The sequence below is a fragment of the Rissa tridactyla genome, chromosome 25, assembly GCF_028500815.1.
Source record: "Rissa tridactyla isolate bRisTri1 chromosome 25, bRisTri1.patW.cur.20221130, whole genome shotgun sequence".
NCBI lineage: Eukaryota > Metazoa > Chordata > Aves > Charadriiformes > Laridae > Rissa > Rissa tridactyla.
This window is the reverse complement of record NC_071490.1, coordinates 633,314-660,049: the sequence shown is the minus strand read 5'-3', so window position 1 is coordinate 660,049 and position 26,736 is coordinate 633,314. Positions and strand designations below refer to the sequence as shown.

Below are 26,736 nucleotides of genomic sequence, written 5' to 3'. Positions count from 1 at the left end.
ATATATCACGGCTCCGTATATATATATACACAGACACGTCCCGCACCCCCCCGGGGCCGGCCCCAGCCCCCGGCGCGCCGCATGGAGCCCCCCCCCCCGCCCCCGTCATCCTTCTCCGTCCCAGCTCCGCTTGCTGAGCCCCGCGGCCGCCCCCCCCCCCCGCCACGGCCGGCGCCGCCGGACCCCCCCCCCCCCCTCAGCGCCGCGGGGCTGCATGGGCGCCGGCCATCGCCTTCCTCCCCCCCCCTCCTCCTCCTCCTCCTCCGCGGGCTGCGGCCGGCTGGGTTTTAAACCTCTTCTTTTTTTTTTTTTTTTTTTTTTTTTTTTTAATTATTTTTTTCCTTATTGGGTTTTTTTTCTTATTTTTTTTTTTCGTTATTGTTATTTTTTTCGCCATATTGTTATTTCTTTTCTTATTGTTGGTTTTTTTTCTTATCGTTATTTTTTCCTTATTTTTTTTTAATTTTTTCCTTACTGTTATTTTTTTTCTTATTTCTTCTTATTTTTTAATTTTTTCCTTATTGTGATTTTTTTCTTTATTGTTTTTTTTCCTTATTGTTATTTTTTCCTTATTGTTATTTTTTCCTTTTTTTTATTTTTTCCTTACTGTTATTTTTTTCCTTATTGTTATTTTTTTCCTTATTTCTTCTTAATTTTTTATTTTTTCCTTATTGTGATTTTTTTCCTTATTGTGATTTTTTTCCTTATTTTTTCTTATTGTTTTTTTATTTTTGTTCTTACTGTTATTTTTTTTCTTATTGTGATTTTGTTTCTTATTGTGATTTTTTTCCTTATTGTGATTTTTTTTTTCCTTATTGTGATTTTTTTATTTTTCCTTTTTGTTTTTTTATTGTATTGCTATTTTTTTCCTTATTGTTATTTCTTTATTTTTTTTCCTTATTGGTTCTTTTTCCTTATTGGTTTTTTTTCCTTATTATTGTTTTATTTTCTCTGAGTTTTTTTTCTTTTTTTTTTTCTTACTTTTTTCCTTATTGTGTTTTTTTTTCCTTATTGGTATTTTTTTTTTCCCTTATTGTTATTTTGGGTTTTTTTCCTTATTTTTAATTTTTCTTTTTTTTTCCTGCGTCCGTCTCTCTCCCTCTTTTTTTCTTTTTTTCTTTTTTGTCCTTTTTTTCTTTTTTTCCTTTTTTTCCCCTTTTTTTTCCTTTTTTCCCTTTTTTTCTTTTTTTTTTTTTCCTCTCTTTTCTTTTTGTCCTTTTTCCTGTCCGATGTCTCTTCCTTCTCCTTCTCTCCGCTCCCAGGGGCCGCCTGACTTTCATGGACATGTATGAAATGCTGAGACATATGTCCCCGCCCCTGGGTTTAGGCAAGAAATGCCCACCCCGAGTGGCCTATAAGGTAGAATAACTCTTCCCGCCAGGGCGAAGCCCCCCCGAGCCGGGCCGGTTCCCGGCAGCGGCACCGACTCAGCCCGGCCGACGCTTCGTGGCCTTTTTTTTTGGGGGGGGGGGTTTTGTTGGTGTTTTTTTTTTTTTTTTTTTGGCTTTTTTTGTTGGTTTGGTTTTTGGTGTTTTTCTCCTCCTGCGGCGAGCCCTCGGCGCTGAGCCTCCGCGCGTCCCCCCCAGGACGGGCTGGGTAAGATCCGCCGCCCGAGGAGCGTGTGCCCCCCCCCCCCCCCCGGGCCACCTCCCGGCCCCCCAGTGGGCTGGAGGCTGGGGGTGGACCCCCCAGAGCCCCCCCTGTTGGGGGTCCCCCGTGGGGCTCAGCCAGCCCCCCCCGGAACCCTTCTTTGGGAACCACCTTTGGGCTCGTCCAGCCCCCCCAGAAGCCTCTATTGGGGACCCCCATTGGGCCTGACCAGCCCCCCCCCCAAAGCCACTGTTTGGGGACCCCCCTCTTTGGGCTCAACCAGCCCCCCCCCAAGAACCCTTATTTGGGGACCCCCCCCATTGGGCCTGACCAGCCCCCCCAGAAGCCCCTACTGGGGACCCCCTCTGGGACTCAATCAGCCCCCCCAAAGCCCCTGTTTGAGGACCCCCCCCCCCTTTGGGCTCAACCAGTCCCCCCCCAAGACGCCTTATTTGGGGACCCCCCCATTGGGCTTGACCAGCCCCCCCAGAAGCCCCTACTGGGGACCCCCTCTGGGACTCAACCACCCCCCCCCAAGCCCCTGTTTGGGGACCCCCCCCCCCCTTTGGGCTCATCCACCCCCCGCCCGAGCCCCTGTTTGGGACCCCCCGCATGGGGCTCAGACAGCCCCCTCATAGCCACTATTTGGGGACACCCCACCCCCCCCCCCCGGGGCACAGCCAGCGCCCCCCCCTATATTGGGGGTCCCCTGTAGGGCTTGGAGCTCCCCCCGCCCAGAGCAGCCCATTTTTAGCCCCCCCCCCCCAACGGTGCCCGCTGGAGGAGCCCCTGCTCGGCCCCCCCGGGGTCACCCTCTCCCCCGACGCCCCCGTCCCTGTAGCCTTCCCCCCCCCCCCTCCAGTTTTCCCTCTCTCCATCCCCCCCCCCGGCCGCCTCCTCTCCTGGCAGTGAGTCCCCCCCCCCGTCCCCCCCCCGGCTGCTGCACTGCCCGCGACCCCCCCCCCCCAGCCGCGGGGGCTACGAGTGCTCGGGAGCTGCATCGTGGTGGGGGCGGGGGCCGGGGGGGGGGTACCCGGGCACCGGGGGGGGGTGTGTGGGGACCTCGCGTCTCCCTGCCTCAGTTTCCCCACGGGCATCGCTCGCTCCCGGCCCTGCTGCTCTGCACCCCCACATCCCCCCCCCACCCCTGGGGGCTGCATGGGGAGGGGGGGGGGGTGTCTCTACCCCTATTTTTTTTTGAGGGGGGGCACAAAAACCTTCCGCCACCCGCTTGGCACTGCGGGGGGGGGGGGGGGGGTATGTGGCATGGGGCACCATGGGGCTGAAGCCTGGCAAACTCATCGCTTCTCCCCCCCCCCAGCACCACCCCCCCCTCCCCCAGCCCAGGCATGTCTCCCCGGTCCCCCCCCCCTCCGAGGATGCTGGTTTGCACCCAGAGAAGCCCCCACACACACCACCCCCCCCCCCCCCCAGTGGGGCTGGGGGGGTCCCTCCCTGCTGCATGTGCTGCATGCGCTGTGCGCCCCCCACCCCCCCCCATCCCCCCCACCCCTCAAGCCCCGGACGCCGGGGGTCCCGCTTGGCCGTGCCGTGCCCCCCACCCCGGGCGTCTTGCGGGGGGCCGCGGCCTGGGGAGAAGGCGGGGGGCCGGGGCGGGGGGGGGGGGGGTTGGGGGGGGTGAGGTATCGGGGAGGGCAGCTGGGGGATCCGTGCCTCAGTTTCCCCGGCGGCTGCGGGGCGGCCCCCGCCTTCTCGCCAGCCCCCGGGCGCGGCGGGATTGGGGGGGCCGTGGCTGACGGGTGTTTGTGTGTGTGTGTGTGTGTGTGTGTGTGTGTGTGTGTGGTGTGTGTGTCCCCCCCCCGGCTCTGCTCGGCCCCCGCAGCGGCTGCTCCGCATGGACCTGCCGGTGGCCGACGACAACACGGTGCACTTCAACTCCACCCTCATGGCCCTGATCCGCACCGCCCTCGACATCAAGATCGCCAAAGGCAAGGCCCGGGGGGGGACACACACACACGGGGACCCCCCCCCGGCGGAATGGGAGCGGGGTCCTGGAGGGGACGGGGACGGGCGCTCTGGGGACACGGCAGCCTTGGGAGGGGGACAAGGGACCCCGAGGGGTTGGGCACCAGGTACCCGGGGATGAGGATCCCACAGGGGTGGGGATGAGGATGGGGATACGGGGATCCCGCAGGGATGGGGATGAGGATGGGGATACGGGGATCCCGCAGGGATGGGGATACGGGGATCCCACAGGGATGGGGATGAGGATGGGGATACGGGGATCCTGCAGGGATGGGGATATGGGGATCCCGCAGGGATGGGGATGAGGATGGGGATACGGGGATCCCGCAGGGATGGGGATATGGGGATCCCGCAGGGATGGGGATGAGGATGGGGATACGGGGATCCCGCAGGGATGGGGATGAGGACAGGGACTCCGCAGGGACGGCGATCGTGGAGGGATGGGGACAAGGATGGGGACTCTGGGGGGATGGGGATCCTGCAGGGATGGGGATGAGGATGGGGGTACAGGGATCCCACAGGGATGAGGATGAGGGTGGGGACTCTGGAGGGACAGGGATCATGGAGGGATGGGGACGAGGACAGGGACTCCGCAGGGACGGCGATTGTGGAGGGATGGGGATGAGGATGGGGGGACGGGGATCCTGGAGATTCGGGGACGAAGACGTGAGGGACTGTGTCCCAGGACCCTGGGGACGTGGGGACAGGAGTCCTGTGGGGGACGGGGACAGGGATGGGGTCCCTGGGGGTGGAGGGGACAAGAACCGGGAGCCCAGGGATGGAGGTCCCTGGGGAACGGGGGGAAGAGGGGGACAGGGGAACATCAGCGGACGGGGGGACAGGGCAGAAGTGTCCCTGGGGGGGGGATAGGGAGGTCCCCATGGGGTAGGGCAGGGGGTGGCGGGGGGGGGGACAGGGCCGGGGGGCTCAGCCCTCTCTCCGCAGGGGGAGCCGACAAGCAGCAGATGGACGCCGAGCTGCGCAAGGAGATGATCGCCATCTGGCCCAACCTCTCCCCCAAAAACCTGGACCTGCTCGTCACCCCCCACAAGTGTAAGGGACCGGCCCCCCCCACCCCACCCCCCGGTCCCCGTCCCCGTCCCCTCTCACCCTCTGCCCCCGCAGCCACCGACCTGACGGTGGGGAAGATCTACGCCGCCATGATGATCATGGAGTACTACCGGCAGAGCAAAGCCAAGAAGCTGCAGGCCATGCGGGAGGAGCAGGTGGGGACAGCACCCAAAACGCGTCCCCTCCCCAGCTCCGTCCCCTCCCCGTGTCCCCCCAGGGTCCCAGCCTGGCCCCATCCCTCTCCTCTGCCACCTCCCGCATCCCCGTCCCAGCCCTGTCCCCTTCCCAAGTCCCTCCTGTGTCCCCATTCCTCCAGTGTCCCCATCCCAGCCCTGTCCCCTCCTCTGCCACCTCCCATGTCCCCATCCCAGCCCTGTCCCCTTCCCATGTCTCTCCAGTGTCCCCGTCCCAGCCCTGTCCCCTTCCCAGGTCCCTCCTGTGTCCCCATCCCGTCCCCAAGCATCTCTCCAGTGTCCCCCTCTCAGCTCTGTCCCCTCCTCTGCCACCTCCGGTGTCCCCACCCCAGCCCTGTCCCCTTCCCAAGCCCCTCCGGTGTCCCCATCCCCATCTCCAAGTGTCCCAGCTCCATCCCATCTTCGTGTCCCCGTCCCCAAGCATCCCTCCAGTGTCCCCATCCCAGCCCTGTCCCCTTCCCAAGTCCCTCCAGTGTCCCCATCCCTCCAGTGTCCCCATCCCTCCAGTGTCCCCATCCCAGCCCTGTTCCCCCCTCTGCCACCTCCAGTGTCCCCATCCCAGCCCTGTCCCCTTCCCAAGTCCCTCCAGTGTCCCCATCCCTCCAGTGTCCCCATCCCAGCCCTGTTCCCCCCTCTGCCACCTCCAGTGTCCCCATCCCAGCCCTGTCCCCTTCCCATGTCTCTCCAGTGTCCCCTTCCCAGCCCTGTCCCCTTCCCAAGTCCCTCTCCGTATCCCCATCCCCTCCCCGTGTCCCCCCCCGTGCCGCGTCCCCAGCCCCTCTCGTGTCCCCGCAGAACCGGACGCCGCTGATGTTCCAGCGCATGGAGCCGCCGTCCCCCACGCAGGAGGGGACCCCGGGGCCGGACGCGGCGCCCACGGCCGAGCCGGGCGCGGGGCTGTAAGTGCCGCGGGGGCCCCATCCCACCCCCGCCCGGGGTGGGGGGCAGCCGGGAGGGGGCTGAGCCTCCTGTGACACCCCCCCCCCTCCCCAGGGCCACGCGCGACGGGGGCCTGAAGGAGAGTCAGTCCTGGGTCACCCAGCGCGCCCAGGAGATGTTCCAGAAAACGGGCACCTGGAGCCCCGAGCGGGGACACCCCGAGGACGTCCCCAACAGCCGCCCCAACTCCCAGGTGAGGGGCTGCGCCACCCCCCCCCGCGTCCCCCGAGCCCCGGCCGGATCCATGTCCCTCCATCCCCCATGTCCCCAAGGGTCCCCTGGGTCACATCTCCCCCACCTTCATCCATCCCCCGTGTCCCCAAGGGTCCCCTGAGCCCCATGTCCCCCATGTCCATCTATCCCCCGTGTCCCCAGGGGTCCCCTGAGCCCCATGTCCCCCACTTCCATCCATCCCCCATGTCCCCAGGGGTCCACTGGGCCCCATCTCCCCCACATCCACCACTCCATGTCCCCATGGGTCCCTTGAGCCCCATGTCCCCCACACGTCCCTCCATCCCCCACGTCCCCAAGGGTCCCCTGTGCCCCATCTCCATCCATCCCCCGTGTCGCCAGGTGTCCCCTGAGCCCCATGTCCCCTGTGTCCCTCCACCCCCCATGTCCCCACCTGCACATCCCTCCCCACGTCCCCTGCTGCCTGCCACCCCCCGGCCCCCACGTGGCACCTCGCTGTGCCCGGGGGGGGGGGGGGGGAAACGTCCCTGTTTTCGGTGCCACCCACCCTCACCCCCGCCTCAGTTTCCCCCCCTGACGCCCCCGTCCCCCCGCAGCTGGTGGAGATGCGCGAGATGGCGAAGGACGGCTACTCCGACAGCGACTACCTGCCCATGGAGGGCCACGGCCGCGCCGCCTCCATGCCGCGGCTCCCCGCCGAAAACCAGGTGAGGGGACCCCTTCCGGGGCGCCGCCATCCCTGTCACCCCCCCGGCAGGCTCAGCAGCACGACCCCCCCCCTCCCACGCTGCCATGGCTTTAACGGGGGTGGGGGGGGTGGCTTTTGGGGGGGCTGGGACGCCTGGTCCGTGCTGTGGTGGCCGTGGGCAACGTGGTGCCGGTGGGGTGTGACCCTGCTGGTGGCCCCGGTGGCAGGAGCAACGTCCCGTGTGTCCCCCCCTCAAATGGCTGCAGCTGCTGGGCCAGGGGCTTCGGGGCGGGGGGGGGGGGGGCATGAGCATGGCGGCAGCAGGCAGGGGGCTTTGAGGGGGGGGGGCATGAAGCTGGGGGAGAGGTGCTGCCTCCCCCACGCCGGGTCAGAGCTGTGGCCGTGGGGCAACCAAGTGGCCACCGGTCCCCGTGTGGGGACGTTCCTGCATCCGCTCCGGCGCAGTTGTGTCCGTTTTCCCCGCCCCCAGCAGACCCAAAGCTGGGGGGACGCCACGGCCACCACGGTCCCCGACGACGCGGATCGGCGTCCTCTGTGCCACCGGCTTTGGGGGTGTCCCCCCCACCTCCACACGCCCTGGGGACAGGGACGGGGACAGGGATGCTCTGGCTGCTCTGCTCATGGCTGCTGCTGGCCCGGCCGGTGCTTGGCTCCGTGTGGGGGTGACCCCGGTCCCGCCCCGCCCCGTGTCGTCCCCCCCCCGTCCCCGTCCCCGTGTTTACTCTGGTCTCTCTCTCTCTCCCGGCTCTGCGGGCACCGCCTGGGCTGGCTCTAGCAGAGGAGGAAGGTCCGACCCCGAGGGAATAACCTCAGTGTAGGTACCGCCGGGCCCCGCCAGAGCCCCCCCGCTCCGCCTGCTCCTCCCCCGGCCCCCGCGGGCCCCCCCCCCGCCCTCTGCCTCCATCCCTCCCTCCCTCCATCGTTCCTTCCCATCGTTCCTTCCATCCATCCCTCTCTCCACCTTTCCCTCCATCCCTCCCTCCATCATTCCTGCCATCCCTCCCTCCATCGTTCCCTCCAACATTCCCTCCCTCCATCCCTCCCTCCATCCCTCCCTCCCTCCATCATTCCCTCCCTCCCTCTCTCCATCCATCCATCATTCCCTCCATCCATCCCTCCCTCCCTCCCTCCATCATTCCCTCCCTCCCTCCCTCCCTCCCTCCATCCATCCATCCATCCATCATTCCCTCCCTCCCTCTCTCCCTCCATCCACCCATCCCTCCATCCACCCATCCATCCATCCCTCCATCCATCCACCATCCATCCATCCATCCATCCATCCATCCATCCCCATCATTCCCTCCCTCCTTCCACCATTCCCTCCTTCCCTCCATCCATGCCTCCCTGAATCCCTCCATCCCTCCTCCCTCCATCCTTCCCTGAATCCCTCCATCCCTGTGTCCCTCCCTCCGTCCTTCCCTCCCTCCCTGCATCCCTCCATCTTTCCATTCCACCATCTGTCCCTCAATCCCACCTTTATTCGTCCCTCCATCCTTCTGTCCCCGAGTCCTTCTGTCCCCGTGTCCCTCTGTCCCTGTGTCCTCCCAGCCCGCTCTCCCTCCCTCCCGCTCTCTCTCCATCCAGGAACAGCCGCTCTCCTGCCTCTTTCCCGTCTGTCTGTCCATCCCTTCCCAGTCCCTGTCCCTGTCCCTGTCCCTGTCCCCATCCCCGCCATCTCTGCCCCCCCCGTACCCTCCTCTTGTCCCCCCCCTCCATGTCCTGGGCCACCCGGACCCTCGTCGCTCCGTGTTCCAGCACCAGCGTGGCCAGCGAGGAGCAGCGTCCCCGTCCCCTTGTTCCCATCCCCTTGTCCCTGTCCCCCCGTCCCTGTCCCCATCCTCCCCTTCTTCCCCCCCCCCCCCCGGTGGCCGGCGACGCTCAGGGGGCCCCGGCGGTGGCAGCGCAGCCCAATGGTTAGAGCAGCGGGGGGGGGGTCTGTCCCAGGGGGCTGAGATGCTTCACCGGAGCTTGTCCGTCCCCAAGGCCATGGGGACGCAGTGACAGGGGACGTCGTGTCCCCCCCCAACCCAGCTGTGGGACCCCCAGCACAGCGGGTCGGCCCCCGCCGAGGCTGGGGGCAATGGGGACATCGGGTGGCCCCTCAGGGCACGCGGTGGCTGCGGGAGGCGTGGGGACGTGTGGGGACACCCCATCCTGCGGCAGCGGCAAGAGGGGAACGGGGCGGGAGGGATGGAGCCGGGGGGGCTGCGGGAGAGGGATGGGGCAGGATGGGGGGGGGGGGATGGACAGAGGGAGGGAGGGATGGGGAGGTGAAGGGACGGACAGAGGGATGGACGGAGAGAGGGAGGGATGGAGAGGTGAAGGGACGGACAGAGGGATGGACGGAGAGAGGGAGGGATGGATGGAGGGAGGGAGGGAGGGATGGATGGATGGAGAGATGGAGGGAGGGACGGATGGATGGATGGAGAGGTGGAGGGAGGGATGGAAGGAATGATGGATGGATGGAGGGATGGATGGAGAGGTGGGTGGATGGAGGGAGGGATGGAGGGATGGAGAGGTAGAGGGAGGGAGGGAGGGATGGATGGATGGATGGATGGATGGATGGATGGATGGATGGATGGAGGGAGGGGTGGATGGAGGGACAGACAAATGGATGAATGAATGGAGGGAGGGAGGGATGGATGGATGGATGGATGGAGAGGTGGAAGGATGGATGGATGGATGGATGGATGGATGGAGAGGTGGAAGGATGGATGGATGGATGGATGGATGGATGGATGGATGGATGGATGGATGGATGGAGAGGTGGAGGGAGGGATGGATGGATGGGTGAATGGAGAGGTGGAGGGATGGATGGATGGAGGGATGGGTGGATGGAGAGGTGGAGGGATGGATGGATGGAGGGAGGGATGGATGGATGGATGGATGGAGGGATGAATGAATGGAGGGATGGATGGAGGGATGGAGGGATGGATGGATGGATGGAGGGATGAATGAATGGAGGGATGGATGGATGGATGGAGGGATGAATGAATGGAGGGATGGATGGAGGGATGGAGGGAGGGAGGGATGGAGGGATGGATGGATGGATGGAGGGATGAATGAATGGAGGGATGGATGGATGGATGGAGGGATGAATGAATGGAGGGATGGATGGAGGGATGGAGGGAGGGAGGGATGGATGGATGGATGGATGGATGGATGGATGGAGGGATGAAGAGACACAAAGGGCCAGCCCAAGCAGGTAACTCTTCCCTCAAGCTCCCCCCCACCGCAGGAGCCGGGTCCCCCCCCCCAGCCCCTCCGGGCTCCCCCGGACCGTTCCCGCTCTGCTCTCGCCCGCAGACCATCTCGGACGCCAGCCCCATGAAGCGCTCGGCCTCCATGCTGGGCCACCCGCGCGGCCGGGGCATCCGCCTGGACGACTACTCGCTGGAGCGCGTCATCCCCGAGGACGGGCAGCGGCACCACCAGCGCCGGCGGGACCGCGGCCACCGCACCTCCGAGCGCTCCCTCAGCCGCTACACCGACGTGGACACAGGTGGGACACACACACTACCCCGGGGTCACCCCCCCGTCTCTGCCCTCCCCTGGGCCACCCCGCGCCTCCCGCCTGGGCACCCCGGGGCTCCCACCGTCTCCTCCCACCCCAGGTGTCCCCAAGGCCACCCTGGCCCTCTGGTGGGTCCCCATCGTCTCCCGGCCCAGCTGGCCCCAAGGCCACCACCTCTCCTCCTGCACCCTGCGTCCCCTGGGCCACCCCATCATCTCCACCACATCCATCTCCTGCTCTCCATGTCCCGTGGGACACCCCAACTCTGCCACCAAGTCCATCTCCTACACTCCATGTCCCCTGGGACACCCCATCACCTCCACTGGGTCCATCTCCTGCACCCACACATCCCCTGGGACACCCCATCTCCACCACATCCATCTCCTGCACCCGACATCCCCTGGGACACCCCATCACCTCCAACAGGTCCACCTTCTGCACCCCACGTCCCCTGGGACACCCCATCTCCACTGGCTCCCCATCTCCTCCTGCACCCCATGTTCCCTGGGCCACCCCATCACCCCCACCACATCCACCTCCTGCCCCAGGTGTCCCCTGGGATACCCCATCCCTGCCACCAGATGTCCCCTGGGCCACCCCATCACCCCCACCACATCCACCTCCTGCCCCAGGTGTCCCCTGGGCCACCCCATCTCCTCCAGCGGGTCCATCTCCTGCACCCCACGTCCCCTGCAACACCCCCTCTCTGCCACCACATCCATCTCCTGCACCCCACGTCCCCTGGGCCACCCCATCACCTCCACCGGGTCCCCACCTCTTGCCCCAGGTGTCCCCTGGGCCACCCCATCTCTGCCACCAAGTCCCCACCTCCTGCCCCAGGCGTCCCCTGGGCCACCCCGTCTCCAGCGGCTCCCCCCGTGTCCTCCTGCACCCCCCTGTCCCCCAGGTGCCCCATCTCCTCCACCGCGTCCCCAACTCCTCCCGTGTCACGTCCCGTCCCCCCCCCCAGGGCTGGGCACGGACCTCAGCGTGACGACGCAGTCGGGCGACCTCCCCCCCAAGGAGCGGGACCCCGAGCGGGGCCGCGCCAAGGACCGCAAGCACCGGCACCACCACCACCACCACCACCACCACCACGGCCCCGGGGACAAGGACCGCTGCCCCCCCCCCGAGCGCCATGACTACGGCCGGCCCCGCTCCCGCGACCGGCGCTGGTCCCGCTCCCCCAGCGAGGGCCGGGACCACCCAGCCCCCCGGCAGGTGGGTGCCCCCCCCCCTCCGCTCCCCCCTCCGCCTCTAGGCACCCACACGACAACCCCCCCCCCCCAAAACCCCTGGCGGGGGGTGCAAGGGCTGCATTCCCCCCCCCCCGGCTGGGTCACCTGGCTTGGGGTTCAAGCGAAGACCCCCCCCCCCATCCCCAGGACACTGCCCCCCCCCCCGCCACCAGCGCTGGGGAGGCTGATGGGGGCATTAGGACACCCCCCCCCCCCCCAAGCATCCATGGCCGCTTGGGTGGGGGGGTGGGGGGGGGGTGTCCCAGCCCCCCCCTTGCCCATTCTGCCCACCCCAGTTTATACTGGTGGCATGCAGGATCCCAGTTACACCAGCAGAGCCCCCCCCTCTCCCCCCCAGGTACCCCACATTGGGGGTCCAGCCGCGCCCCCCCCCCCAGGAGGGGCAGCACCCAGAGGAGGGGCAATGGAGGGTGGGGGGGGGACACAAGCAGCCCACCCCTCGGGGGGGGGGGGGGTCTGGGGGTGCAAGGGGGGGGGGGTGGCGGCGGTCGGCCGCTGGCAACGCTTTGACCCCCTCCAGTTGCCCCCCACCACCCCCACCCCCTTTCCGTTCCCGGCCCCCCTCCCCCCCCCGTGCCCGTCCCCTGCCCGCACAGAGCCACCTCGCTTGGCCCCCCCCGGTGCCCCCCAGCTGCTTTTTTTTTTTTTTTTTTTTTTTTGGGGGCGGGAGGGGGGGGGCCTGCCTTGATTCACCTCTCTGTCTCCCCATCGCTGTGCTTTGGCTGCGCTGTCACGGCGAGGGGTGGCCCAGGTAAGCCACTCGGGGCCCCCCCCCACCGTCTGCTCCGGCCCCCCCTCCAGGCTCCGGCGAACCGCCCCCCCCCCCCCTCCCCCCCCCACATCCCCCATGACCACGCTGGAAAGTTTGGAACGAAGCTGCCCCCCCTGCTTCCCCCCCCACCATCCTCCACCAGACCCCCCCCCCCCCAACCTGCACACCCCCGGTGGTGGTGGTGGTCGGGGCGGGGCGGGGGGGGGGGGCACCAGACCCGGCTGGTCCCTGCGTGGGGACTGTTTTGGGGTGACGACCCCCCCACACCCCATCTCCAGCCCCACTGCACCCCCTTCGCCCTGGAGGGGGCCAGGAGCAGGACCATGGGGCTCCCCCCAGCCCAGGGTTGGGATGCTGGGACCCCCCCCCAGAGCCCTACATTGGGGTGCACGGCCCCACGTGCCCAGGGTTGGGGGCGCAGGGACCCCCCCCAGCCCGGAATGGGGGTGCACGGCCCCCACGTGCCCAGGGTTGGGGTACAGGGACCCCCCCCCCAGAGCCCTACATTGGGGTGCACGGCCCCCCGTGCCCAGGGTTGGGGTACAGGGACCCCCCCCCCCCAGCCTTCAATGGGGGTGCACGGCCCCACATGCCCAGGGTTGGGGGTGCAGGGACCCCCCCCCCAGCCCTGAATGGGGGTGCACGGCCCCACGTGCCCAGGGTTGGGGGTGCACGGACCCCCCCCAGAGCCCCTACATTGGGGTGCACGGCCCCACGTGCCCAGGGTTGGGGGCGCAGGGACCCCCCCCCAGCCCGGAATGGGGGTGCACGGCCCCACGTGCCCAGGGTTGGGGTACAGGGACCCCCCCCCAGAGCCCTACATTGGGGTGCACGGCCCCCCGTGCCCAGGGTTGGGGTACAGGGACCCCCCCCCCCCAGCCTTCAATGGGGGTGCACGGCCCCACATGCCCAGGGTTGGGGGTGCAGGGACCCCCCCCCCAGCCCTGAATGGGGGTGCACGGCCCCACGTGCCCAGGGTTGGGGGTGCACGGACCCCCCCCAGAGCCCTACATTGGGGTGCACGGCCCCACGTGCCCAGGGTTGGGGGTGCAGGGACCCCCCCCCCAGAGCCCTACATTGGGGTGCACGGCCCCACGTGCCCAGGGTTGGGGGCGCAGGGACCCCCCCCCCAGCCCGGAATGGGGGTGCACGGCCCCACGTGCCCAGGGTTGGGGTACAGGGACCCCCCCCAGCCCGGAATGGGGGTGCACTAACTGGATCGGGGACCTCAGCCCTTCCAGACGGGTTTGGGGGCACCCCACTAGTCCTTGGGGGGGGGGCACGGCCCCTGCGCTGAGGTTTGGGGGGTGCACAGCCCCCTCCCCCCCCCCCCCCCAGAGGCCTGGGCTGGGTGACGGCGTTGGGGTGCCCGGTCCTGTACCCCCCCCCCCCCAATAGGTGCCAGGGTCACCCCCTTGGATTGGGGTGCAGGGACCCCCCCCCACAATAGGCAGGGGGGGCACAGATATCCCCCCCCCCCCAAAAGGCCTGAATGGGGGTGACCATCCCCTACACACACACACACACACCCCCGGCCGGGTATCGGGGTGCACCGTCCCCCCCCCAGCACCGGATCGGGGCCCCCACCAGTCCCAGACTGGGGCACGCGGACCCCCAGTCCCTGCAGGTAAGGGATTGTGGGGGCTGGAGGGGGGGTTCACGGCCCTCCCCCCCCCAGGTAAGAGATCGGTATCACCCCCTCCCTGCAGGGCCCAGATCGGGGCGGGGGGGGGGGGGGGGGGGGGGGGAATCACGACCCCCAAACCCCAGGTGTCTTCCCCCCCCCCCCAAATGACAGTTTGGGGTGCAGGGTGTGCCTCCCCCCCAAGGGACTTCCAAACTTCTCCAGCCGCCCCCCCCCCATCTCTCCCGGCTGAACCCCGACCCCCCCCCCCCCCGCCCCGAACCCCCCCCTCCCCCCCCTTTCCCGGAGCTTTGGTTTCTTTTGCCTTGCAGTGGCTTTGGGGAGGGGGGGGACGTGTCCCGGCAGCCCCCCCCACGTCCCTCCTCTCCCCTCGGGCCTCCCCTCATCCCTCCCCGCCCCCCCTCCCCCCCCCCCAGCCCACAGCCGCCTCCAGCCGCCCCGGCCCCCCCCCGCGTGTCCCCCCCCCCCGCCTCTTCTCACTTCTCTTCCCCTCTGCTCTCTCGTTTGTTTTTTGTGTGTCGTGTCCCCCCCCCACCCGTGTCCCCGATGCTTTTCTCCGGCCCCCCGACCCCCCCCCATCCCCGCCTGCCCCCCCCGTGTCTGCATGGGCCATGGCTGTGACACCCCCCCCCCCACTCCGTCCGTGATCCCTCATGGCTGTGACACCCCCCCCCCATGTCTCTGCTTGTCCCTGTGTCCCCCACGGCCGTGCCCACGCCCCGTGTCCTGTCCCCTTTGTCCCCCGTGTCCATGTCCCCGCGTCCTTTCTGTGTCCCCCATGTCCATTCCCCCCCCGTGTCCTCGTCCCCCGTGTCCCCCATGTCCATTCCCCCCCCCGTGTCCGTGTCTCCCGTCTTTCGTGTCCACTTCCCCCCCCGTGTCTTGTCCCCCGCCATGTCTCCCATGACCTTTCCCCCTGTGTCCGTGTCCCCCATGTCCATTCCCTCCTTTGTCCGTGTCCCCATGTCCATCCTGTGTCCATGTCCACATGTCCCCCCCATGTCCGTGTCCCCCCCATGTCCGTATCCCCCCCTGTGTCCATGTCCCCCATGTCCATTCCCCCCCCCGCACCCGTGTCCCCGTGTCCATGTCCCCCGTCTCCCCTGTCTTTTTCCCCCCTCCATGTCCATGTTCCCCCATGTCCCCCATGTCCATTCCCCCCCCGTGTCCCTGTGTCCATGTCCCCCATCTCCATGTCTTCTTCCCCCCCCGTGTCCCCCATGTCCATTCACCCCCGTGTCCGTGTTCCCCGTGTCCCCCATGTCTATTCCCCGCCATGTCCATTCCCCCCCCGTGTCCATGTCCCCCATGTCCATTTCCCCCCCCCCGGGTCCGTGTCCCTGTGTCCGTGTCCCCTGTCTCCCATGTCTTTTTCCCCCTCCCCGTGTCCCCCATGTCCCCCGTGTCCCCCATGTCCATCCCCCCCCGTGTCCGTGTCTCCCGTGTCCCCCATGTCCATTCCCCTCCCGTGTCCCCCATGTCCATCCCCCCCCGTGTCCGTGTCTCCCGTGTCCCCCATGTCCATTCCCCTCCCGTGTCCCCCATGTCCCCCACGTCCATTCCCCCCCCGTGTCCGTGTCCCCCCGTGTCCCCCACGTCCATTCCCCCCCCCGTGTCCGTGTCCCCCATGTCCATTCCCCCCCCGTGTCCCCCATGTCCCCCACGTCCATTCCCCCCCCGTGTCCCCCATGTCCATTCCCCCCCCGTGTACCCCATGTCCCCCACGTCCATTCCCCCCCCGTGTCCGTGTCCCCCGTGTCCCCCATGTCCATTCCCCCCCCGTGTCCCCCATGTCCCCCACGTCCATTCCCCCCCCGTGTCCGTGTCCCCCGTGTCCCCCACGTCCATTCCCCCCCCGTGTCCGTGTCCCCCATGTCCCCCACGTCCATTCCCCCCCCGTGTCCGTGTCCCCCGTGTCCCCCATGTCCATTCCCCCCCCGTGTCCCCCATGTCCCCCACGTCCATTCCCCCCCCGTGTCCCCCATGTCCATTCCCCGCCATGTCCATCCCCCGCCGTGTCCGTGTCCCCCCCCCCCCCGCCCCCCCCCCGTCCCCCGCCGTGATCCCCGGTGTCTCGGTGTTGCTGTAGGGCAGTAGTTCGGTGAGCGGCAGCCCGGTGCTCTCCACCTCGGGGACCAGCACCCCCCGCCGCGCCCGCCGCCAGCTCCCGCCGACCCCCGCCACGCCGCGGCCGCACGTCTCCTACTCCCCCGCCGCCCGCCGACCCCCCCCCGCCGCGCCGCCCCCCGCCCGCGGGCCCCGCCGCCCCCCGCCGCCCGCCGCCGCTGCCCCCGCCTCGCCCCGCGCCCCCCGACCCGCCGCACGATGGACCGACCCCCCCCGAGGCACCCGCGACCCGGAGACGACGCTCGACGGACGCCCCCCGCCACGGGCCCCCCGCGGCGGCGGCGGCGGGGGGGGAGGACCGGGCCCGTCGCCCCCCCGGCCCGGCCGGCGGTTGCCCAACGGCTACTACCCGGGGCACGGCGGCGGGAAGGGGCGACCCGGTCTCCGCGACCCCTACAGCGAGACGGACGATGACTGCTGCTAGCGGCGCCTCCCCACGACATATCGCGACAGGGCGCCGCGACATACCGCGGCGTAAGGGGCGGGGGGGGCGGGGGGGGAAGGTGCGGACGTCGCCACAACCCGCCCCCCCCCCGCCGCCCGCTCCCGGGGCTATGGATGAGTTTTATCATCTGGAGGAGCCGCCGCCGACGCGGGGGGGGTGGTGGCACCGGGGACACACACACCCCCCCCCCGCCAAAACAAACATCGTCACCCCCCCCAACCCCCCCCCCCAATCCCCGGAGCCCCGGGCCGGGAGGAGCCGCCGGGGCGGGAACGGGCCGCGGGAAGCGGATCCCCGCGGGGGGGGGGGAGGCACCGGGACCCAGGCACCGGGCACCGGCACTGCCGGATCCATCCCCCCCCCGCCCGAGGCACGGAGGCGGCGGGGGCCGGGCTGCCGCCATTGCATGAACCGAGTTACCGAAAAGAGAAATAAAGAGAAAAAAAAAAAAAGACAAAAAAAAAAAAAAAAAGACAAAAAAAAAAAAAACCCAACCCCACCCCGAATTCCCCCCCCCCCTTCCCCCCCCCCCCGAACAGACGAAACCATTAAAAAAAAGAGGAATTTTGGATCGAGCCCTTCTCGCTCCTTCCCGGGATCGGGCCCCGGGGGGGGGGGGTGTGGTGCTGGCGGGGGGGTGCCGGGGCGGCTCGTTCCCCCCCCCCCCCCCTTCTCCCCGCCCCCCAGGGCCGCCCCCTCCCCCGCCGCAGGAACGAGGAAACGCCCCGCGGCCCCGCCCGGAGCACCGGGGACACCGCGAGGGGGAAGGGGGGGGGCGGAGGGGGGGTCACCACACGGGGCGGGGGGGGGACGGGGACACGGGACCCCCCTGCAGCCAGCAGCATCCCCCCGCCCCGGGAGGGGTCCCCCGGTGGGAACGTGGCGGCCGTTTGAGCCCCCCCTCCCCCCCCATTGGGGGGGGGACGGGCCGGTCCCACTTGGGGGGGGGGGCCCTGCACCCCCCAGCCCAGCTCAGCCCCGGGGATGGGGGGCGGGGGGGGGCGCTAAGCAGGAACCACTCCCCCCCCCTTTCCACCCCCCCACCCCGCCGGGGGACCCGGGCATCCGGGCGCCTGCCCTGCCCCCCCCCCGGCCCAACCCCCGCGTGGGCGGCACGTGGAGCTTCCCGGAACCGAGGGGGGGGGGGGGGGGGGGTGTTTCCCTGCCTGGATCCGCCCCCCCCGCGGGACGGGGGTCCCCCCACCCCCGGGGCAGGTGCCGGATATTCCCCCCCCCCCCCCCCATATCCTGGCCCGAGGGGGGGAAACTGAGGCAGGGAGGAAGTGTGGGGGGGGAACCGATCTCACCCCCCCCCCGGCCCGAAACCCCCGTTGCCCAAAAAAGAACGTTTTTCCCCAAAGTTGGGGGTAGAAACGCCCCAAGCGGCCCCGAGACCCCCCCCCCCCCCCGCCCCGAGAATCCAGCCGTTCCCCCCGGAAACCCCTTTGTCCCCCAAATTGGGGGGCGGGGGGGGGGGGCACCGATATTGGTGTCACAGGGACACAGAGCATGGCCCCCCCCCGCTCCTCCTCCTCCCCCCCCGACACCCCGAGGCAGCAGCTGCACAAACCCCACCTTTATTTCATTAACAAAATAATAATTAAACAAAAACGGGGGGGGGGAGGGGGGGGGGGCAGGGCCAGCCTGGATCCCCCCCCAGCACGACACAACCACCGATCTGGCGGGGGGGGCCCACCGGGGGCCGCCAGAGTCCGTGTGTCCCGGGGGGGGTGGGGGGGGAGATATTGTCCCCCGTGTCCCCCCCCGTACCTGTTCCGAGTGTCCCCGGGGGGGGGGGGGGGGGGGTAATTTCTCCCCGTGTCCCCCCCCGTATCGGTTCCGAGTGTCCCGGGGCGGGCGGGAATTGTCCCCGTGTCCCTCCGGTACGAGTCCCGCGTGTCCCGGGGGGTTTCTCCGTGCCCCCTCCCTGTGTCCCGAGGGGTCTCCGTGTCCCCGGCGGGGGGTCTCCGTGTCCCCCGGGGGTCTCAGCACGCCCCGACGGCGCGGAGCAGGAGCCCGAAGGCGGCGGCGGGCGGCCCCGAGCAGCGGCCGGGGGGTCCCGGGGGGAGCGGCGGCTCCTCCGCCTCCAGCCGCGCCCGTTTGCTCGGTACCGGCGCCGGTCCCGGCCCCCCCCGAGCCGCTGCTCCGCCGCTTGCGGCCGGTCCGAGGCGCCAGGGGGGTTCCGGGGGAGCGGGGGGGCGGCGGGGGCAGCGCTGGGGGGGGCAGCGGGGAGGCGGCGGCAGCCTCGGGGCGCTCGGAGGGTCGCGGTACCGGCTCGGGGAGTCCTGGGGGTGGTCGCGGTTGGCGGCGTCCGGGGTCGGTGGGCTCGGGGGGTCCCGGTCGTTGCGGGGGTCCCGGCTCGGTGGGCTCGGGGGGTTCCCCCGGTCCTGAGCGCTCCGAGGGTCCCGGTTCTGAGCGCTCGGGGGGACCCCGGTCCGGTGGGCTAAGGGGGTCCCCCCTGTCCCGGTCGCTGCGGGGGTCCCGGTTCGGTGGGCTGGGGGGGGTCCCAGGCCGGTCGGCTGAGGGGGTCCCCCCGGTTCTGAGCGCTCTGGGGGTCCCGGTCCTGGACGCTGTGGGGGTTCCGGTTCGGCGGTCTCGGGGGGTCCCGGTTCTGAGCGTTCTGGAGGTCCCGGTCCTGGTCGCTGCGGGGGTCCGGGGTCGGTGCGCTGGGGGGGGACCCAGGTCGGTCGGTTGAGGGTGTCCCCCCGGTTCGGGGCGCTGCGGGGGTCCCGGTTCGGTGGGCTGGGGGGGGCCCAGATCGGTCGGATGAAGGGGTCCCGGTCGCTTGCGGGGGTCCCGGTTGTGCGGGGTCGCTGTTACCGGCGGGCGGCCGGGGCGCGGCGCTCGGCGGGGTGTCGGTGGGGGGTGGTCCCGGTTGCGGGGGGGGTACCGGCGGTGGCCCGGGCGGTGAGGTAGCGGTGCGGCGGCGCGGAGCAGCAGCGAGAGCTGGAGGCTGCGGTGGAGGCGGAGGCCGCCGCGCTGCAACCGGCCCCGGTGGAGCTTCCACACCGACACCGTCAGCAGCCGCTGCGCCTCCTCCATGGCGGCGGCGCCGGCACCGGACTGCGGCGGGGCCGCCCCCGGGGCTGACACCTTATACCGGCCCCTCCCGCCCCCCCCCCGCTCCGGTCCGCCCCCGCCATCCCCACCCCCCCCCCCCGACCTTCCCGCATCCCGGCCCCGCGGCGCCGGGGGACGGAAATGCCGCGGGGGGGGGGGCAATGCCGGGGAGGGGGGGGCTGCTCTGAAAGCCGGGGTGGGGGTCCCTGTGCCCGCCCCCCCCCCGAGCTGAGGGTCCCTGTGTCCCCATGGGGGGGGGGGGTGGGGGGGGGTCCCTGTGTCTCCATCGGGTGGGGGTCCCTGTGCCCCCCCCCCCCCCCCCCGCCGAGTGAGGGGGGGACGGGTCCTTGTGCCCCCCCCGAGGTTGGAGGTCCCTGTGTCCCCATGGGGTTTGGGGGGGGGGGGGGGGGGCTCCCTCTGTCCTCTGGAATGGGGGTCCCTGTGCTCCCCCCCCCCCCCGAGCTGGGGCTCCCCGTGCCCCCCCCCCCCGCCGGAGTGAGGGGGTCCCTGTGTCCGCCCCCGGGGATGGGGGGTATCCCGTGTGCGCCCCCGAGCTGGGGGGGGAATCCCCGTGTGCCCCCCCCCGCCGTGGGGTGGGGGGGGGTCCCTCCGCAGCACCGGGGAGGGGGGTGTCGGGTGTTACACGGGGATCCCCCCCCCCCCCGCCTCCCTCCCGCCCCCGTGACGTCACCGCCGCCGTTTCCATGACTATATAAGGGGCCGGTGACACCGGGAAGGGGGCGGGGACGCGCGGGGGGGAGGGGGGGGGAGCGGCTTCCGCCTGCCCAAATAAGGGGAAATGGGCGGGGGCGAGGGGGCGGGGGCTGGAGGAGGAGCCCCGCCCCCTCCGGCAGCCGGGCGCGAGTCCCGGGCCTTGCACGGGCCTTGCACAAACACCGGGCATTTCACAAGCACGGGGTCTCTCGCACGAGCGCTTGTGCGAACACCGAGCTCGCACGAGCACCGTCCCTCCCGCAGGCCTCGCACGAGCCTTGCACGAGCGCCCGGCCTCGCGCGACCCTCGCACGACCCTCGCACGAGCACCAGCCCCGCGTGCGCACTGGGGGCCCTGCACCAGCACCGGCTACTGCACGACCACCCGCCCTCGGCACGAGCGCCGTTCCTCGCCCGCCAGCAAAGAACAGCAGCCCCCACATCCCCCCCGCCCCAGCCCCTTTGGGCCCCCTCCCCCCGCGTGTGCACACGCGTGTGCAAACCCCCCCCCCCCCCAGCAGGCGGGAGGCGGGGGCTGTTACAACTCTCTGTGTTTTATTTTTCACTATTAACATTTCTGCAGTCCCTCTCCGCTCTCCTACAGCAGTTCATGTGCAATTCTCCAGCGAGTCGGGGGGGCCGGGTTTTGGGGGGGGGTGGGGGGGGGGGGTGGGGGGCACCAGGAACGGGCGTCTTGGCACTTCATAACACAGGACAGACACTGGCGGCCCCGGGGGGGGGGGGTGTGGGGGGCCACGGGGAAGGGGAAAGGGGGAAAAAGGGGAGGGGGGGGAAGCGCAAAGCCCGGGGGGGGGTCCATGCTGCCGGGACGCCGCCGCGCGCTTCCCCTCTTCTGTACAGCTTTTTTTGGGGGGGGAATAAAGAAAAAAGGGGAAACAAAAAAGCCCGACCCGCCGGGGTTTGGGGAGGGGGGTGGGAAGGGGGGCGGGGGGGCTCTCCAAGCACCCACGGGGGCCGGGGGGGGGGGGGGCAGAGCGGGGACCCCCCTCGCAGGCTGAGACCGTTGCAACTCATCACAGGGGGGAAAGGGGGGGGAAACTGAGGCACGGGATAAAGAGGGGGGGGGAATCCAGGCGTCCGGGGTGGGGGTGGTGTTAAGAAAGTGGGGGAGGGGGGGGTGGTGAGGGTCCCTGTGGCCCCCCCACCGCCACCCCCCGCGGGGAGGGGGCCGGGGGGGTTTGGCACGGAGCGGTGAGATAGTGGAGACGCGATCGGAGCCCGGGGCCCGGGGCAGCGGGTAAGGCACTTGACCGAAACGTCAGGAGACCTGTTGGGGGGCTGCCGGGGGGGGGGGGGGGGGGGGGGGGGGGGCGGATACCTGGGTTCCCTCCCAGCGCCCCCCCCCCGCCTCAGTCTGCACAGAGCCGGGGGGGGGGGGGGGAGCCCATCACACAGTGCCTCAGTTTCCCCCTTCAGGCTCGGAGTCAAGCCGGCGCAAAGCCCTGGTGCCGGGGGAAGGGGGGGGGGGGGGCAGAGCCAGGGCTGGGGGGGGGGCCCCCTGTCCCCCCCACCCCATCCCGGACCCCCCCTGCAGAGGTGGGACTCCCACCTGCGCCCCCCCTCCCCAGATCACCCCTGCCCGGCCACTCCCAGGGTGTCCCCGTGTCCCCCCACCCCCGCGCTGACAGACCCCCGGGGGGGGCTAACGAAGGAGGGGGGCTAACGAGGAGCAGCAGCCTTTAACCCCGCAAGGGGGTCTCGTCCCCATCAGGGGGGTCCCCATCCCCATGGGGGGGCCACACACACGTCCCCCTCCAGCCCGGGGGGGGGCACAGACAGGTGACACCCCCCTTTCTGCGGGGTGGGAGGAGCTGGGGACAAGGGGGGCACCTGGGCAACGCAGGGTTGGGGGGGGGGGGGGACATACGTGCCATCGCCTGGGGACAAACGCAGACACCTGGAGAGATGCCACCCCCGGGGAGGGGACAGGGGGGACCCGGAGAGACGTGGGACCTGGGGGGGGGGGACGGGACACACACGTGATCACCTGGAGAGACTCTGGCCCCGGGGGGGGGGGGGGGAGGGAACACGGGGGACCTGGGGGACACATGCAGGCGCCTGGGGGGGGACGCCGGGACAGGGGGGGACCGAGGCGAACGCATGGGGTTGCCCAGAGAGATGCCGGTCCCCGTGGGGGGGGGGGGACATGGGACACGGGGGGGACACATGCGGTTGCCTGCAGAGACAGTGACCCCGGCGGGGGGGACACAGGGGACCCACGCGGGTGCCTGGAGAAACGTCGTCCCTGGGGAGGGGACCTGGGGGAGACGTGGGGGCCCCCAGAGGCGACATGGGGCACCCGGGGGGGGGGTGGGGGGGGGGGCCAGGAGAGACGCTGGCCCCGGGGGAGGGGACACGGGACCTCGTCAACTCGTGCCCGAGCAGCACCCCGGGACCCCCAAAACCGCTGAGGGGGGGGGGCGGCCGGGCCGAACCGAGCCGTTGCCGCCCCCCCCCAAGCCCCAAATCCCACGGGGAGGGGACCGGACCCCACGCCCGGGGTCCCATAGCGGCACGGGGCCCTCCCCGGGTGGGTCCCTGCCCCTTGGGGGGGGACGACTAACCCCCAGGGGAGCCCTGCCCCGAGGGGGTGCCCGCCTGGGGGGGGGTCTCTACACCCACAGGGGTCCCTACACCGTCACAGGGCTCTACCCAGGGCGGGTGCCCGCCCCGCGGGGGTCCCTCCACCGGCGGGGGTCCCGACCCGGCCGCAGGGCGTCCCTACCCGGGATGGGGGTCCCCAGGAGGGGGGCGGGGGGGTCACTGCAGGCCCTCCCCGGGGGCGCCCGCCTCGCCCTCGTGGCCGCCGGGCTCGAAGGGGGGCTCGGGGCCCATGATGTCGGGCTCCAGCTTGCCGGCGTCGTTGATGAAGGAGGTGTAGGAGTCGCCCTCGGCCATCAGCAGCTTCAGCTTCAGCTTCGGCATCCAGCTCTTGCGCACCACGCGCCGGGCGTTGGTGCACATGTCGGCGGCGATGGCGTTCATCTCGCTCTCCTTGAAGTTGGGGGCGAAGTTCTGGCAGTAAACTGGGGGCGGGGGGAGGAAGGGAATGGACAACAGGGTCGCAGCCAGCCCACGGTGTCCCCCCCAACAGCCCGCCACCGCCCGCCCCGGGGGAGGTCGTTAGAGGGGTTTTGCTCAGGGGCACGAAGCTGCGTCTCTTGCTCCTTTTTACAGCTCGAGCGCCCCGTCCCCGTGGTGCCCCCAGCCCTGGGGTCTGCCTTGTCCCCTGTCACCCCCTTCCTGGGGTCCCCCCAGCCCTGGGGTCTGCCTTGTCCCCTGTCACCCCCTTCCTGGGGTCCCCCCAGCCCTGGGGTCTGCCCTGTCCCCTCTCCCTGGGGTCTCCCCAGCCACGGGGTCTGCCTCATCCCCTCTTATCCCCTCTCCCTGGGGTCTGCCCTGCCCCGGGGTCTGCCCTGTCCCCTCTTGTCCCCTCTCTAGGGTCCCCCCAGCCATGGGGTCTGCCCCATGCCCTCTCATCCCCTCTCTGATGTCCCCCCAGCCCTGAGTTCTGCCCTGTCCCCTGTTGTCCCCTCCCTGGGGTCCCCCAAGCCATGGGATCCACCCTGTCCCCTCTCTCTGGGGTCCCCCCAGCCCTGAGGTCTGCCCTGTCCCCTGTCGTCCCCTCCCTGGGGTTTGCCCTGTCCCCTCTCCCTGGGGTCCCCCCAGCCCCAGGGTCTGCTCTGTCCCCTCCTGTCCCCTCTCTCTGCAGTGCTCTAAGCCTAGGGCCCCCCCTGCCCCCCCAGCATCCCCTCTCTGGGGTCCCCACCCCCTGTCCCTATGGGTCCCCCCAGTCCTGGGCTCCCCGCTGTCCCTCTTTCCTGGTGTCCCCCATCCCCGGTGTCCCACCTCTGCCCTGGGGTGTCCCTTGTCCCCCCACTCACACTTGACGGCGTGCAGGACCCGGCTGTCCAGCGGCTTCCGACTGGGGTCATTGGTGGAGGAGCGGATGCCGGTGCCGCAGCTGTTGGCCAGGGTGTTACTGGCGAGGGGACGAAAAACGGGGTGAGAACCCAGGCGTCTGCCCCCCCACCCCCCAGGATCCAAAACCGGGGTGGGGGGAGAAGCCGGGCGCCCCCGTCCGCACTCACCGGTCGAAGAAGGACGCCAGGAGCCGCCGCAGCAGGACTTTGTGCCGCGTCCCCGCGCTGACGTGGCAGTTCATCAGCTGCGCCCGCGTGATGTAGACGTTGGTGCCTGAGTAGGGGGGGGACACGACACGGGGTGGGGGGGGTGGGGGGTGAGCAGGGCCAGGCACCCCGTGGGACCACCCCCCCCCTACCCCGCAGGGACCCCCGAAAAACCCCGGGCGCACCCGTGACGAGCTCCAGCTTCTCGGCGGGGTCCCCCTCGTCGTAGAGCTTGGGGTGGCAGCGGTTCCCGATCTGGTTGATGAGCTCGGCCGGCAAGCGAGGCCAGGTCCTGCCGCACACGCACCCGGTTGCGCGACTCCGAGGTGGCCTGGTCCGGCAGCGCCTCCACCTTCTCCGCGGCTGGAGGGGGGACGGGACGGGATGGGATGGGATGGGACACGGCGGGGCCGGTGGGGCAGGGGACGTGGGGAGGGGACGGGGGACGTGGGGAGGGGGACACGGTGACAGCTCCATTCATGGCCACGAGCTCCCCATTCATGGCCACGAGCTCCCACAACCATCGCCAGGGGGTGGGTGGAGCCCCACCGGGCCCCGCCCCCTTCTCTCAGCCCCGCCCACTCGCCATTCACAAACCACACGCAAACGGGGGGGTGGAGCCCATCAGGCCACGCCCTGCACCCATTCGTCGGGGTGGGGCTTCAGTTGGCTCCTCCCCCCCCGCACAGCCATGCCTTAAGGGGTGGGGCCACGAGCCACACCCATGTGGAGCCACACCCCCTTTAGCTCCACCCCCAGACCATGGAAACCACTCCCACTTCCAGCCCCACACACACACCCCCGGGGTGGAGCCTCAGGTGACCACACCCAAGAAAACCTCTCCCTTGGCCACACCCCTTCCTGGGCCACACCCCAGAGCTGACCACGCCCCTGGAGGTGGAGCCCCCAATTGACCACACCCCTCCCCAGCCACGCCCCAGGAGGTGCATTGGGTAAGCACAGCGTGTAGGCGGAGCCCTGACTGGCCACACCCCCACCGCGGGCAGGGTCTAAAGGGACCACACCCACAGTGGGCGTGGCCTCAAATGACACCACCCAGCATGGGTGGGGCCCTGACTGGCCACACCCCTCACGGAAGGGGCCTTTAAATGACCACACCCAGCGTGGGCAGGGCCCAAACGGACCGCACCCACAGTGGGCGTGGCCTTAAATGACCACACCCGGCGTGGGTGGAGCCCCGGGTTGACCACACCCAACCTGGGCGTGGCTTCAGGAGAACACACCCAGCATGGGCGGGGGCTCAATGGGCACCACGCCCCTCCAGACACGTACGTCCACCCCTTCCCCAAAGCAAACCCCAGGGATGCCCCCTCCTCTGACCACACCCACGGGTGGTGGCTCTCTAGACCACGCCAGTGGGTGTGGTCACCCCCCAACCACGCCCTGCCCCCCCTTCCCGGTGGGCGGAGCCTCACCTGCCTGCCCCACGTTCATCATGCTGTACATGGTGTACATGTTGCAGATCTGCGGTACTGCTCGTCCGAGCCTTCCTCGCCCCCGTCCTCCTCCTCGTCCTCCTCGTTGTGGAAGGAGCCGGGGCTGTCGCTCGTGTAGGCGCTGGAGGTGCCGCCGGGGCTGGTCTGGTCGGCCGAGCTGGGGCCGGGGGCCGCCGCCGTGGCCGCTGCGGCGGGGGGCTGCGGCTGGCGGCCCGGCTCGGGGGCGGAGAATTTGGCCATCTTGCGGCTGCCGTTGCCGCCGGCGGCGCCGTCCTTGGGGCCGCCGTCCCAGAGGCGCTTGACCACGAAGGTGCACTGCACCCCGTCGGGCTCGCCCTGCTCCGTCTTCACCCGCGAGACCAGGGGCAAGGCGGCGGCGCCCGAGGGCCACCCCGAGGTCTGGGCCACGGGGCTCTGGGGCTCGGAGGAAGGCGCCTCCTCGCCGTGCAGCCCCTGCGAGTCGCAGCTGGGCGAGCTGACCTTGAGGAAGAACTCAGTCCCCTTCTCCATGATCTCCTGGATCTGCAGGAAGCCGGCCGTGTACATCAGCAGGAACTGGTCGCCCATGTTCATGCTCAGCCGCCCCGTGTAGCAGAAGCTGAGGATCTGCTGGAAGGACTGGGCTGCACGGCGGCCGGCAGCTCCACCACCGCGCTCTTGCTGCTGTTGAAAAGGTCTCGGAAGTAGGAGCTGCTGGCGGCCAGCACGGCCCGGTGCGCCTTGAACGCGTGGCCCTTCACCACCACCGAGACGTCGCAGTACAGCCCCTGCAGCCGCTGCTCGTTCAGGCACTCCAGGATGCTGTTCCCGAAGTTGGGGATCTCCATCTGCAGCGTCTGAGCCATGGCGGAGCCGACGGGGGCCTGCGGGGACGGGGAAGGGGACACGGGGGACCAGGGAGAGGGATGGAC

The 26,736-nt window shown here is 69.3% G+C and overlaps 4 protein-coding genes across 4 annotated transcripts in view; 2 read left to right on the top strand and 2 right to left on the bottom strand.

Annotated features, from left to right (window-relative positions):
* Positions 1 to 1,522, top strand: part of CACNA1A (calcium voltage-gated channel subunit alpha1 A) — a 30,125-nt gene extending 28,603 nt beyond the window's left edge. Inside the window, 1 exon segment of the mRNA XM_054183411.1 lies at positions 1,263 to 1,522. Coding sequence (XP_054039386.1) covers positions 1,263 to 1,368 — 106 coding nt within the window. The 3' untranslated portion in view covers positions 1,369 to 1,522.
* A 1,728-nt stretch (positions 1,523 to 3,250) lies between these two features.
* LOC128901370 (voltage-dependent P/Q-type calcium channel subunit alpha-1A-like) lies at positions 3,251 to 16,422 on the top strand. Its single transcript, XM_054183334.1, has 11 exons — positions 3,251 to 3,539; positions 4,522 to 4,629; positions 4,702 to 4,802; positions 5,637 to 5,740; positions 5,835 to 5,973; positions 6,569 to 6,679; positions 7,460 to 7,495; positions 9,988 to 10,183; positions 11,166 to 11,416; positions 15,961 to 16,096; positions 16,217 to 16,422. The coding sequence occupies exons 1-11, from the start codon at positions 3,446 to 3,448 to the stop codon at positions 16,420 to 16,422; spliced, it is 1,482 nt and encodes a 493-aa protein (XP_054039309.1). The 5' UTR covers positions 3,251 to 3,445.
* Positions 16,423 to 18,264: 1,842 nt separating this feature from the next.
* IER2 (immediate early response 2) lies at positions 18,265 to 19,485 on the bottom strand. Its single transcript, XM_054183333.1, is given in 4 exon segments — positions 18,265 to 18,575; positions 18,577 to 19,256; positions 19,334 to 19,365; positions 19,367 to 19,485. Coding segments are annotated over 4 exon segments (978 nt in total). The 3' UTR covers positions 18,265 to 18,428.
* Positions 19,486 to 21,683: 2,198 nt separating this feature from the next.
* On the bottom strand, positions 21,684 to 26,683 carry NACC1 (nucleus accumbens associated 1). The gene is given in 8 exon segments (XM_054183414.1): positions 21,684 to 23,264; positions 24,123 to 24,220; positions 24,330 to 24,435; positions 24,554 to 24,647; positions 24,649 to 24,731; positions 25,805 to 25,858; positions 25,861 to 26,445; positions 26,448 to 26,683. Coding segments are annotated over 8 exon segments (1,509 nt in total). The 5' UTR covers positions 26,671 to 26,683; the 3' UTR covers positions 21,684 to 22,998.
* Positions 26,684 to 26,736: the final 53 nt, after the last annotated feature.